Source organism: Amborella trichopoda, chromosome 4, assembly GCF_054954075.1.
Source record: "Amborella trichopoda isolate Santa Cruz 75 chromosome 4, AtrichopodaSantaCruz75HAP2 v2.0, whole genome shotgun sequence".
NCBI classification, from domain to species: Eukaryota; Viridiplantae; Streptophyta; class Magnoliopsida; order Amborellales; family Amborellaceae; genus Amborella; species Amborella trichopoda.
Genome location: NC_142339.1, coordinates 2,120,263 through 2,135,397, shown reverse-complemented (window position 1 = coordinate 2,135,397; position 15,135 = coordinate 2,120,263). Strand labels below are relative to the sequence as shown.

The 15,135-nt window shown below is 34.8% G+C and overlaps 1 protein-coding gene across 1 annotated transcript; it reads right to left on the bottom strand.

Annotated features, from left to right (window-relative positions):
- Positions 1-10,346: 10,346 nt before the first annotated feature.
- Positions 10,347-13,412, bottom strand: LOC18439414 (transcription factor MYB1). Its single transcript, XM_006849579.2, has 3 exons — positions 13,225-13,412; positions 11,996-12,125; positions 10,347-11,040 (listed from the first exon to the last, which is right to left on the bottom strand). The coding sequence occupies exons 1-3, from the start codon at positions 13,355-13,357 to the stop codon at positions 10,485-10,487; spliced, it is 819 nt and encodes a 272-aa protein (XP_006849642.1). The 5' UTR covers positions 13,358-13,412; the 3' UTR covers positions 10,347-10,484.
- Positions 13,413-15,135: the final 1,723 nt, after the last annotated feature.

Below are 15,135 nucleotides of genomic sequence, written 5' to 3'. Positions count from 1 at the left end.
AGGTGGTTGAGAAAATACAAAGATTAAGCCTTGGCATACCACATATAAAACCTTCATTGAAGAGCTAATCGGCCAAAATAGAAAAGCTAATACCACATACCATAATTTCTCTGATGGACAAGTGGCTTGACTACTGGCACAATACATGCCCTTTGTGTAGGTACTCTCTGGGTTATGGAGACACTGGAAGGGCTTGGTTTTGAGAGGAAAATATGAGGTTTGCGTTTTGAACAAAATATAAAAGCGAGAGATACATGAGCAATGGGAAAGGTACTTGTGTTAATGTATGGACTCTTGCGTCTTTGAGGTATTTCTGGTATCTATAAGCTTTCTGATATGTTCCTTGAATACAAATTAATGGCATCCATTTATAATGCAATTTAGCTCTATCCATGTGGTTTTTAAGCTTGTCTAAAGATGGGTTCTGCTATAAAACATTCTCTCTCTCTCTCTCGATATGCAATGTTTCCAATTTCTATTGTATATTAATCAATTCCTTACATTAATCGATTCCATACAAATTCTTGTATGGTAGAAATGATAAGAACGTCTGGTTCACAAGCAACACAATGTATGTCTATTTTCACCCTGGCAAGAAGCCTCCCATGTCAGTAAAATTTACACACAAACACGCACATTAATGGAGATTTCACATACAACTTCTTATGAAGGGCTCCTCCTAAGTAAATTGTTAATCTTAACCCCACTGCTCCTTAGACCCTTCATTCTACCATTCTTCATTTGATCTCGAGAAAATCCACTAAGAATGGAGAAGCATCATGTAGGGTTAGTTCTCTTTTTGTATAGACAAGTTATAACTATTAGCTCAGTTTCTTCTCTCTCATGTGGCTTTCATTCTCATACTGAAAGGATGCAATTTCATCACTGAGCAACGCAAAAAGCTAGGATGAATATGCCACAAATTCCATGGCCAAGTAAACCATTGAAGTTAAGATACATACCCGAATTTTTTTTAATTTATTAATTGTTGTGTTAATATAAAGAGTAAGCAAAAAAGAAGTGTTAAGCAGCCCACAAATAGGTTGCTCTATACAAAAACCTGTAAAGGGGCTCAAAAAATGATTTACATTACAAGTAGTTATTATACAAAAAATGGGGGACCAGGTGCTAAAAAAGGTGCCAAAAAAAAAAAAATCCCCCGTTTGCTTTCTTGTGTTCTCCTTGTGTTGGGCTCTCCTAAGTAATACAAGCATTTTTTGGTGTGCTAAAAAATAGATTTTCACCTCGACGACCCTGTTCTTCACAGAAAGATCACTGATCAGTGGGCATGGCATCTATCATTGACATCGGTAAAGTAAGTTACAAACATAAGAACTTGTCATACAAGTGGTGAGAGTAAAAAAGTGGTAGATAGAGAGAGATAAGGTAATCAATATTTTACAAAGCAATCAGCATTTTATCTAGCAATGTGTGAACCACTACTTTTTGACAATGAGCAAGTACGTGAATTATGTCCCATTTGGTTGCACTTATGACATGTAACAGGCTTTTGCGACGTCTTCTTTGATGGTGCTTTATATCTTTTGGTCGCAGGGCGGCCCTTTGTCATTGTGAGCAATGGATTCCTTGATATAACATTGCTTGCTAAACAATATTGATTAATTTTACTTCTTGCTGTATCTACTCCAATGTTACTTTCATTGCCCATAATGCAAACTTGTGTTGCATTTTCAATACTTTCCTCATGGATAGCTCTTTACTTCAATTCTTCAAATCTTAACAACACCACATCAAAAACATGTATAGATTTTGCCCCAATCTCTACAATGTTAATTGCTTCGCGACTTAAATAGTTGAATCATGAGAATGGAGAATCCATAGAATTTCCCATCACTCCTTTTTTATGCTCATTTAATAAAGCCCATTTTTTGGTACTCCTTGTTCATCGTCTCAAAATGTATTGTGATGGGATTTTTTGAACATGCTCACGATGCAAAACGGCTAACATATGTCTACAAAGGTACCTAGAGAACTCAAACAATTTACAGCTATAAGTTGCTTCAGTTTTGGAGACATCAAATATTGCTATTTATTCTTTGCTATTTTTTTCATATGTGGTCAACTTGTATGTGTTGATTGGCCCATCCTCCTCAATTTTTTTTACCATAATTGATATCACTTTATTCAATTCCTTTTGAAACTTAAGAAACATTGTCATAGTATAAGCATCTACTGCTTGGTTCTCCATAGGTAGTCTTGTGTTCAAAGTTGGCGTAGAGTAAGAAGTGAGATGATCCAAACAGGATTCATCATTGTACCGGTCATCAAGGGCCTCTTCATATTTCAAAACAAATTCTTGTAGGGAAGTTTGAGAGTTAAAAACCCATGAAAAAAATAGTTCATACTTTCACTTCATTGGGTAGTAGAGCAATTTGCAAAGAATGTACTACGTAAGTAGACTGGAATCCATTGATGTCGAATATCATATAACGATGCTAACCAGTTATTTTTCTTTAGCTTATACTTATCAATGATTAATCCCCATGAATTCTCGAACTCTTCAATTTCGGTCTAGTTAATACAGTTGAGGAACTCCCTTACAAAAGTAGGATGTTTGCATCAAAGCTACCCATCTTCTCATTGACCTTTTCTAAGATGTGCCATTTGCAAAATCTGTGGACACCGTTTGGGAATACACAAGCAATATCTCCTTGCATAAGTGATTATTGTAATTGGATGTTTGCTATACATTGCCGAAATTCATGTCTCAAATAGCCAAACAAATGATGGTTTGGTTTCATCTCCTAAAAATGGACAACCAAATAAGGTCGAATCTGTATTGTGGTTGATTCCAGTAAATGGGGGCAAAAGGCATTTTAAACCTATTAGTTGTATAGGTTGTATAAAAAATCACTACATCCCTAAAACTTTGATATGCATTCTTTGACCTAGCATCAACCCAAAAACTATTTGCTAAATGACCATCATCAGTTACATCAATTGTATAAAAGAATGAAGGATTTTCACTTTACATGCGCTTTAAATAATTTAAGAGCAATTGTGTATCATCATCAAGGCTTTTCTTTCTAAGCTCATTTCTACAATCACGGTCCATTAAGCTTAAATTACAGTCTCCACCAGATTCTACTCTAAAGACATTCATAATCTTATCAGTAGGAATCCCGACTTTATGAAAGGTATTGATAATACTTCTATTACATTTAGAAATAGTCAGATGTGATGGAGACAATGCACCTTACATGGGCTCATAAATACATGATTGTAGGCTCTCTCAAAACGTACAACAACCCACTTGTCAATATATTTCTTAGATATTTTCATCAATGCTTTGCAAACAACTCTTGTGTCTGGTACCATCCAAGTAGGTTTTCCACTATCAACTTTCCTTGTACGAAATCCTTCTCTTGAACATAGAATAATTTTGCTTCTTCCTTAGATAAAAATTCCATACCCTCAAATGTTTTACAACCAATATTTCATTAATTTGCATTCGGGCTTTCCAACCTTCCATTTGCATCTTCCTCACTGCAAGTATTTATGTCACTAACCTCCTTAGAACCATCATTTTCAGTTGGAATTTGAGTCTAGTCATGGGCACATTCCAAGACTGATTTCTCGGTGAGTGTTTCCTCCTTGTATAAAAGGTAAATAGATTTATTAAATCATGTACTTCTCATAACTTCATTTTATAATGTATCTTCCTAAATAAATGAGACCTCAATTTGGACTATATTTATTATGAGACGATTCACCTTAGACTAAAAATTTTCATATCTAATTATAAAATTTTAAGCTAAAAAAATGATCAAAATCAAGTAGATCTATAATTATATGAAAATCTTGAGAATGGACGTTCTAGATGATGTGTTGCAAGGCGTATTATTTCTGGGACTCAAAATAATTTTTCAATTTATTTTTTCTTATTTATGCATCTTGATGTCGAGATGATCAATTAGAGGGGATTTCAACATTAAAACAACATTTCCCGATGGATTTTTGAGGTGCATCCTTAATTCTACATTTTAAGGTTGTATGTATGTTGGGCAATAAATATATTTTTTAAACATAATTTAATCCTAATTTTTAAAGAATATATAATCTTTAACATAGAAATAAAAAATATGAAAAAATAAATAAAGCCTGAAAACTAAAAATAGTAATTATTATAAAAAAATACTTGGACCGTTAGTTACAATTATTTTTAAATGGACTACCTATTTGCATCCATCTTTAAGACGGATGATTTATATCTCTAGATGGCATACGGTAGAAATGTAGTCCAACTTTGCTTGAAACAAATTTTTTTAACAAAAAAACAAAATAATAAAAAATAATAATAAAAAATAAAAAAAAGCCTTAATGAAAGGTCGAGATTTGCAAATGTCAGAAAACACCTGGTGCAAGAAAACAGATTCCGCATCCTTTATTTCTAGGGAGAGGAATTTTTGAGAGAGAACCAATGAACCAAAAGTCCAAGATTCTATTTGGAGAGAGAGAGAAAGGGTCCATGCATGGGAACGACCTTTCATACACCCTAAGGGTTACGACATAGATGTCTCCACGTACCAATAATGGACACACGTGACGCCGGCCAGAACGGACGGACGGCTCCTTCACGGTCAATTATTAATCTGACGTGGTAGATCTGACGGTCCTAACCGCACCTCGTCGTCTGGAGCATTTATGTGCATGATGGGGTATCTCGTTGGGTGATCGGACCACACTTTCTGCGTCTCGTGAATCGCCATTCCGATTTCCTGGTCTTTAGGAGGTGCGTACTTAACAACCAGGTCATGGGTTTTTGTATCTGGACACGTGTCGACTGAACGTCCATTTGGTGCCCTACTTGCTATAGGCGACCTCTAAATGGACCATGTTAGCTAAGGTAGCGTTGGCAACCGTTCGGGTCTGGCCCGGTCCTGATTGGACCTAAACCCCGACCCAAACTTGATTGGACCTACCCAAAAATCATAGATATATATGTTAAATATTATTTATATAATAACTCTAATTCAAAAATAAAAATTTTTTCGAACTTCACGACATCTAATTTGATAGGTAATAACTACAAGTAATTACAACCTCTTTGTAATAATGATAAATGATCTAGTAGTATACAATTCCTTATTCCCATGACTTGTATGATCTTTTTGGTAGTAAAACAAATGTCAAAGAATCTCCCCTCCATTAATTGGAATTCTAATCAAGTAAAATAACATAATTTTAGGACTTGGATTGGGAATCATACCGTAAATTAGAAATTTAAACAAATATTATAACAAAGGGTTGAAGCTCTTGTTTTGGGATTTCTTAAACTACACTTATCACACGAACAGTTTGTATAAGGTGTCAACCTTAAACAATCAAAGTAAGGCATACCTTCAAGTTATGCCGAAAGTAGCAGTTTTAGTATCGAACAATCCTGTGATGTACTGAAAATCTATTTTAAAAGCTTCAGGCATGATGCAGAATAAGCAGATTTATAAATACTTAAAAATCTTAAAAAATAAACGGTCGAGAAAATATATTACAAGATCCACTATTTTTATACTTGAAATACTTTTGAGGTTTGGTAGTCGCAAACAATCTTTTCGAGTGGGTTTTTGAGGCGTACCTTTGATTAACACCTTATGTTAACTTTTTCTCTATATAAAATTACCCGAGTTGATAAAACTCTTTTACATGAACTATCACCTGATTTGTGCCACGTCTCCCTCTCACTTTCTTTTGTCATAGTGGTCCCCTCGCCTTCTTTAGTTGTGTAGTGGTGTTCCTTTATCTAGGAACGATGCCATAGTCATTTTTCTCTATTCTACGATGACTTATATCAAGCAGCCTCCTAACACATCAAATATGCCTAGAAAGTTAGTCTTACAAGCAAGCTGCCTCCACCATGGAACAATATTATAAAAAGAAAAGCATGTAGTCCAAGCTACAAGAAACTTAATTTGTGAAAGATCAACTCATATTTATGAGGGTGGCAATGTCTTACATCTATCACGTAATAGTAGGGGTGACAATAGGCCAGGATTAGACGGGTAGGGGCTCGTAGGGGTCGCAATGGACCCAGACCGAGGGGTAGACCCGAGCCGGGTTTGCGTATGGGTCCAAATATTTGATCTGGTGAGTTGGGTTTGGGTCCAAGACTTGGACCCGAATACTAATCAGGTCCGAGTCAGACTGAATCCGGACTCGACCCGACCCGATACATTGCCATCCATAGGGTCTCGGCAAACCAAGTCCCTAGCTGAAGGCTGGCCTGGCCTTGGCTTGGCCCATTAGAAGGGCTGCTCTCATGGCCCTTCTTTAAGTTTAGCTAGGCTAAGCCTGTGCAAGTAACTGTCTGACCAAGATATACGCAGCCCTATTGACCATGTATTCTACAAATAGTAGGCTAGACGGCGTTTGACTACTTGGTCTGAGTGCTGAGCAGTCAGGCCATGTACTCGGGCATGAACTCGACTTACCCTTAGTTGGGTGTCCCACTTGGGAATAATAAAAAAATTCAAAAATATCATAGAAAAAAAGAATTTATTTGTGATGGAAACGTATTTGGCGAGTTGGCTTACTCATACTGATTCCTTGTGGTCTTCCTACAAAATATATGTCAGAGACGAATTTTCGATCCAAAATATTAGGTTTTGATAATCTCAACCATGACATTGATCTAAATTTGGTATTTTTCTTTTTCAATAGAGATGGACATTAGATAGACAAGGAACTGTATGGTAATAGGTGAGTCGGTTGACTCACCAAAACCATGGGTTTTTTATGTTTCCTATCATTTTGGCAAAAATTGAAAAGTATTTTGGCCATAAATGCTTATTTTAATATTTTTCCATCTTTTCAATTACAAATTGATTTTCATATGTTGATTTTCAAGATTTTCATATGTTTATAGATCTCCTTGATTTTAACCATTTTTGGAATTTAAAATTTTCTAATTAGATATGAAAATAGATTTTAAGATAATCCTACGATTTTTTTACAATAAAATTACATGTTATGATTAAAATTTGGAAGTCAATCTTAATTGGATTGTTTAAAATGCAACCGTTTTGAATTATTTAGTGGTTTTTGAAACAGTTGTGGGAATGGAAGTCACAACGTACAACTGAGGTATGGGTATGCTACCACCACGACCTCAAGTTCTAGTGCAAATTCCTATTTTCATATCATACTCCCTAAAAATTAGTGTAAAATAATGTTGGGACCTTTGATCATTAACACTTTTTCATTTAAAGTGGATCCTGAATAGGAAATTATTCTAGCTTTGTTTTTATTTTGAGAAGGGCTAAGCAGAATAGACCATTGGCTTGGGTGGTCTAACTAGTGGAGCCAGTACATGCTGTCAAGGATTTCATTCCCACCTCTTTGATAAGTTGAAGGAAGAAACAAAGCAAAAACAAAAGCTACGCTACTAATAAGGTGATAAGGAAAACTTAAAAAGGTGAACTAAATCAATACCTAAAGGAAAAAAAGGCATAACTGATTTAGGTCATCTTTGATTCACCTTGTCAATAATTTCAAACAAAAAAAAAAAACTTAATTACAGCCATTGAAATAGGAGATATGCAGCCCGCAAATAGAGTCTAAGTCTTTGAGAGTGACTTGATCTGGATCATTGATTGGGCTCCAAATTAATTAAACTTTTATTTTATTTGTTCAAGTTGATCCAAGGATGAGTAAATGTGATCTAAAATTTTCAGATAATAAGTATGTGTTTAAGGGAATACACCACATGCTGATAGTGGTCTCGCCAGATCACCAAATCATTTCCCACAAGAAAAAGGCTCTGACAAGTTTTTGAACAACCAAAATGCACTTCACTCTTTTGGCCTTCATTGATTTGTATGTTTCTTGAATACTTGCGCATGTGTCTAATTTGTTATCTTCATGCTATATATAGATGACCTTTATTCTATAAAATTTATTTATACTTACGCTTAATTGTCTTTCCTACCAATTTTCGTGTGCTTCTAGTCGGTATGTCCACCTAACTTTGTAATGATAAATGAGAAACTTCCAAATTTGACTAGTGAATTATTATTATTTTTTTGACAAGATTGACAAGTGAATTAGTTAGTAATAAATATATGCACCTAAATTGGATTTAGAGTGATTTACATGTAGACCCTAAATGTTTTTTAAACTATGAAATGCTCCATTTATTGACAGAAATTAGGACGGTCAACCAACTTTTTTTTTATTTTTTTATTTTTTATTTTTTATTTTTATTTTTATTTTTTTCAAAACTACCTTTCGGTCTGAGGATGAAATCCTCAGCCCGAATTTTAAACATATTTTTTTAGTTTTTTCCTTAGTAGGGCACTGCCCCAAGCTTTACGGTAGTGCCCTACTAACAAAAAAACTAAAATTCAATCTGAGGATGTCTTTAGAATGAAAGAAAATTTTGAAAAAAAAAAAAAAAAATTTATTGGCTCACCTTCTTTATAATTTCCATCAATAAATGGAACATTTCGTATTTTTAAAAAAAATTTAAGATCCATGTGTAAAGTCACTCTTGATTTTAATACGGTTATAATAGTTATGATGCCTTAAAAGCTAGTTTAAAAAACTAGGGTTCAAGTTAAACGCATATCTTAAATTCTTAGGCAATTTAAACCTAGATAATTTCATATACTTGGTCCTGACAATATTGCATTGTCTATAACTTGCCTATTGCTCATTACAAAACTCAGAAGAGAATGTTTTTTGGATATCCCTAAATTGGTAGGAAATAAGGGCATCACGTGACCTCTATTTAGATTTCGTATTTTTTAGTAGTCCCTATTATTTAGAAAATTTATCTTTTTTGATTAGTACTAGTTATGTTAGGATAGACATGACTAGATAAAGATAAATTTACACGCCCAAAAGTTATGGAAAAAGAAAGAGCCCCACGTACCACCTATTTTGCGTGATTTCCTTTTTGTATATGGTGGGTTATTTAGACAGAGAAAAAGATCCAGAAAATTAGAGGGAAATTTTTGGGGGTTTTATAGAGAGAGAAAATTGTAGAAAAGAAGGTATTGAGTCCCTGGTTCTCTCAAGTAACCTTATAATATTTTTTTGTTTTAGTGAAAAATATCGATCATCTTCGCCCATGGATGTAGTTATATTTGTGGCTAATTACGTAAATCATGGTGTTCTTTTTCTATTCTTTATTTCCTGCTTTATTTTTGTTGTCTGTTGCTTGTTGCTTGTTTTTGTCGATTCATTTTTCTCATAATTTATTTGCCAAAAATCAACCCATCCGATTTAGAGCTTCCGCCCAGAACAGTTATCGTCATCCTAAAATAGCTTGAACGGTGAGGCTAAACCACAATATATAACCATATAGATCCTAAAGCAGTTTGTCCAAAATAGTTAAACAAAAAATCAACCTCATGACATGTATTTCTCTTTGAAGGTGGATGTAAGTATGTGAAGCTTGATATAGCCAATGGGCCAATTAAATTTTTTTGGGATAATCAGGCTGCCATCTTATTAATTAGAAATAAAGCCTATAGCTCTAAGGCAAAGCACATTAAAATTGAATATCATTATATTTATGATATTATTGTAAAGAATGAAATAACTATAAGTTATTTACCATCAATTAATATAATCATAGACCTTTGACAAAGGGATTAAGTGCTAAAATATTTTCAAAACATGTAGCTTTGAGGGGACTTAGTAACATCTAAGTCAGAAACACCCCTAAAGGATGTTTTTCATGTCTTAATCATGAGATGAAGAGTAACATGAAAATCTCATGATACCTATGATTGATTTTTTATTCATGAGATGTAAAACTGCGCTAGCATGAAAAACCTCATGATCAGCTCATAAAGATTAAATCCGTTAAGCAACGCATGCTTTAAAGTATATTATTATATTTGGCCCTCATGACCAAGTGGGAGATGTTAGTGTATTCTTATGGCTATGGAGTCCACACATGTGCACTTACTTATTTGATCTATCTTGATTATTATTTTTTTGAAAAATCTTGTATATATTATTTAGTATTTATCTTTAAAAGGATTTTTGGAGTGAGAAAATATATTTCCTAAGGTAAGTGGATAACTCCCTTATCTTTTAGATTTGATGGCCACTTCTTAGGGATTTCATTAAAGAAAATGTAATATTGGATAACAGCCTCCCCAATCTTTCTTAAAATAAGGTTTCATGGCCATGAGAAAAAATTAACAAAAAAAAAAGAAAGCTATTCTCGATCATTTTGGAAAAACCTTGGGCACTCGTTTATATGTAGTTCAACGACATCGCCCACTTAAAGCTGCGATTTTTGTGAGTTGTTCATCTTCCTTTCCCAACAGGCTAGAAGTTGGACTAGCTCGTCCAATCCGGTCTTGATAACTATGGAAGTAGTAGACCCTTGAGGGTCTTATTTTGTTTCTTTTTATTCATCTAAAATCGCTACAAGGTTAAATAGGCCCCCAATCCAAGAGCTTTTGACACAAATGAAAATGTGAATGAAAAGTAGAACCCCACCTCAAGAATCAAAGAAAGTAGCCCAAGGAGTACAAATCTTGAGAAAAATGTTCCCCTTCAAACTCCTCTCCCACCCATTCGCCACTATCAAAGGAGAGGGTTTTTTGAGAGGAGAGAGAGAGAGTATCAATCTCATCATCCTTGTTCTGTAACAAAAACTCCCCATATGATTTAAGAATCTCATTGTCAATAGAGAAGTCTTCCATGTCGAAGTCCATGAGAATTGGAGCTTTGAAAGAAGTGGGTTCGGTGTCATTAGCCATGGATTCGTTATAGTTACCCATGGGTTCAGTAGTGAGCTCGGTAGTTGGGGCCTCAGGCGCAGCTCGAGCGGGAGGGGCCACAAGCCCTGTGCGCCTTGAGGCCTTGGTTCTCACCACGATGAATTCCTCAGCTGGGCTTGGCTTGGCCTTCTCTTCTAGGACTGGTTCTTCGGACCTCATTGACTTGGCTCTCTGGTTTTTGGCTGAGCTCTCTTGAAATTTCTTGACCAAATATGTGTTCCAATAGTTTTTAATTTCATTGTCTGTTCGCCCTGGCAGTCGACCTGCTATTAGAGACCATCTGCACAAATTGAAAATGAGGCAATATTAAGAGACCCACTTTAAGAAATTCCATATATATCTTTGGGATGAACTCTCTCTCTCTCTCTCTCTGTTGCAACCTTAATTAAGTGCACCTCAACAATAGTACATGTTGCATCACGGTATGGATCAACTTAATTTGAAGAATGATTTACATATGGATCCTAAAATTTTTTCTAAAATACAAAATGCTATGTTTATAGGTATAAATTATAAAGAAATTCGATTAACCCATTATTTTATTTTTTTTTCAAAATTGCCCCCCGGTTTAAAGATGGAATCGTAGGTCCAAATTTTAGGACTTTTTTTTTTTTGTTGTAGGGCAATGCCCCAAGCTTGAGGACAATATCCTTAGGACTTTTTTTTTTGTTGGTAGGGCAATGCCCCAAGCTTGAGGACAATATCCTACTAACGGAAAAACTAAAAAAATAAAATCACATTTGGTCCGAGGATGCCCTTGGACCGAGCGGCAATTTTGAAAAAATAAAAAAAGCAGGTCAATCGACCTTATTTGTAATTTTCACTATAAATGAAGCATTTTGTATTTTAGAAAAACATTTAGGGTTCGTTCATAAATCACTCTAATTTGAACCACTTTTCTAATTTAAAACTTTATAATAAGATATGAAAATATATTCTCAAGCCATTCCAACAATTTTTTATACCAAAATTTGGAGGTGCGCCTTACTTTAATTATTTATGCTTACAATCTTATGCAAACCACGTTCCATCTGTACAAATGGAAAATTAATATTAAGAGACCCGGAATTTCAAATGATTTAGTAAAAAGGAGTTTCTCTGTCTCTCCCACCCAAAAACCTGCACTCAGTTCTGTGATGGTGCAGTCGTGTGCATGTATATGATGTGTGTAAATGTGTGCGAGTGAGAGAGAGAGAGTATTGAAAGAAATTATGAATCTATATTTGTTGTTTAACCTGTTGCCGAGGAGTTTATGGAGTCTAATAATGAGGTCCTCCTCTTGGTCTGAGAAGTTGCCTCTCTTGATGTCGGGTCTCAGATAGTTGAGCCACCTTAGTCTACAGCTCTTCCCACATCGTTTGAGACCTACACACCATATTTTGTGGGGTAAGAGGAAAATAATACATATACCACAAAAAGCCAATGTGTAATAGGCATACCACAAAATTCAGTATGTAAAATTCTTGGAGAAGATACAGAGAGAGAGATGGAAGACAGTGAATGAGACCGACTTTTGAAATGAGAGAGAGCTTTGGAGAGAAAATAGAAAGTGAGAGAAAGAGTTCTACTGAAATTAAAGGAAGAGATGATGTGCACTATTGATTCTAACTCATTTTTCATTGAGAGAAAGATTTCGATGATAATGATAAAGAAGTTTGATGATTAGGAAAGGGGCTTTGTTCGTGGTGGTATAGCATTGTCCCACCCAGTTACCACATTGTGGTATAAATGCTAACACTTTCAATGAACACCTCCAAAAATATAACTTCCTAATCTATTGAAAAAAATAGGTAGGGGTTGGTCTTTCGAACTGAATTACTCAAAAACTAAATAAATAAATAAATAAAAAGTCGATGGTTATGAAGATATTGATCTAAAATTGCAATGGTGATGCCACAAATGCAAATTAAAATTATAATTATGACCCATTGACTGCTCGACCATGACACAAATGGACTTGAACATCAAACCCTCGGCCAATTCTAGAACGGATTAACCTTAAGACCAAGGAAGCCTGTGAGGATAAGCCGGGTCCCATGGTTTTTCTTTTGGACCCAGCAGGCTGCGAGTCTGACATCAGAGATCATTTCTAATGATAACTTCGGTGATGTACCTACGCATGTGAAGCTATCATGATATGGATGATGAGGCATTTAAAATTTGAAACAAGTTTCCCCAAAAAAAAAAAAACCAGAGTTAGATGAGGGGAATGATTTGGTGATACAGTATTTTAGAACTCAGCCGAGTTTGTCAAAGACTCTGGAGTCATAATAATAATAATTGAGTACCATTCTAGGAACTTCCTTCAGACTCGGCAGCTTGTTTAGTCAGAGTAACTCGTGTCGTTCGAGTTTTTGTACACTGGATGTTTGACGACATGGACTCATGCTTTATACAATGAAGATGAAGATGAAGATGATGCATGTGATGATGACCATGAGGGTGGTGATGCGGTTTCATTTACCTGTGCTTTGGGAGAGGGTTCTCCATTTCCCTTCTCCATGAGTTTTGATGTAATCAGTGAGGATTTTATCTTCTTGGGCAGTCCATGCTCCTTTGTTTAGACCCTCTTTAGAGCAGCATGGACATCTACCCATCTCCAAGGCTTTTTAGGCCCTGCTATTCTTTCAACACACACAAAAAAATGAGGAGAAAGAGCTCTCACAAACACACGTGAAGAGAAACACTGAAGCTAACATGGGTTTTATAGGCCAAATCTAAGGCTCCTTCACCTTCGGAGTCTTTACATGAAATAAAGACAATCCTTGAAGAAATATTTTACTGAATTATGTTGCTGTCAAGCTGCTAGATTGTGCCGTGGTCTTCATTGCATTGTCTAGTGTTTTGCTTCAGAGAGAGAGAGAGAGAGAGAGATTTTTGCGTAAGTAGAGAGAGATATTCCATAAAAATGGCATATGGAGAGAGAGATAGAGGAGGGGAGGAGAGAGTGAGAGAGAGATTTGTAAATAAAAGTAGCATATGACAGGGAGGATAATAGGTAGAGAGAGGGGATAATTAAGGAACAAAAGAATATTTACCTCAATAAAATGCTGGTTAAGAAAAATAAGGGTGTGGCTTGTATCATAAATCCTTTGATGACCTGAAAATTTATTTTTATGTTTAATTATAATATTTAAAGATTAAAAAATAGTGTAGATTGAGTACATCTATGAATACTTGGAAATCTTGAAAATTGACAGTCTAGATAATATATTACAAGATGCATTGTTTTCAATATTTGAAATTTATTTTTTCTCATGTCCAGATATTTTGAGGTCGAGATAATCGAATTGATGGTTTTTCAACATTAAAACAATCCTTTCTAGTGAATTTTTACGGTGGGCCTTAATTTGAGTGTTTATAAACTATTTCTGAAAAGTAATTTTAAGAAAAAAAACTAAGGCGACATAAAAATAGCACTCAAAAGAGGGAAATAATAGCATACAAAGAAAGAGAGTGTTAAAATAAAAAGGAAAAAGCTAATATAAGGGCAAGGCCCTAAACAATCAAATTAAAGCGCATTTCAAAAATTCACTATGAAGCTATTGCTTCAATGTTGAAAAAACCTCAAATTGATCATTTCAACCTCAAAATATACATATATGAAAAAAAAAAAAAGGGATTTCAAGTCTTGGAAATAATGCATCTTGAAATGTATTTTTGGACGGTCAATAATCAAAGATTTTCAAGTGTTTATAGATCTACTTGATCTGTACTATTTTTTAAGCTTTAAAATTTATAATTAGATATAAAAATAAATTTTTGAGCCATCACAAAGAATTCCAGTATTTAAACATCTTTCGATACTATTGAAAGCGAGCCTTACTCTGATGGTTTAGGGCCTCGGCCTTAAACAAACCACACCCAAATAAAAATAGCATATGAGAGAGATGTTAGAGAGAGAGAGAGAGAGAGAATAGCATATCGGCCTCGGATTCTGTGTTATTTGGACCCATGGGGCTGGAGGGAAAAAGGGTCCCTTGATTCCTCCCATGTGACATTAAAACCTAATCACAGTAAAAATTGATTCTATATTCTTCAAAGTTACTGTTTTTTTTTTCTCTCTTTTGAAAGAACAACGTGGTTTGAAAGTTTAAGCAGCTTGACTTATCAACCCGTCAACAAATGAAAAGAGTAAAAACGTGATTTGAAAGTTAAGCAGCTTGACTTATCAACCCATTAATAAATGAAAAGAGGAAAAACGTGGTTTTTTTTTTTTTTTTTTGCTATTAATGAAATGCCTTTCTAATCGTTTGACAAATAACCAAGAATTAATTGAGCCTCAAAGGTTTTATTTTATTTTATTTTAAAGAAAAGTTTACAGAAGGTCGCAACTTTAAAAATGTACAATTAAGGTTCACATCAAAAATCTATC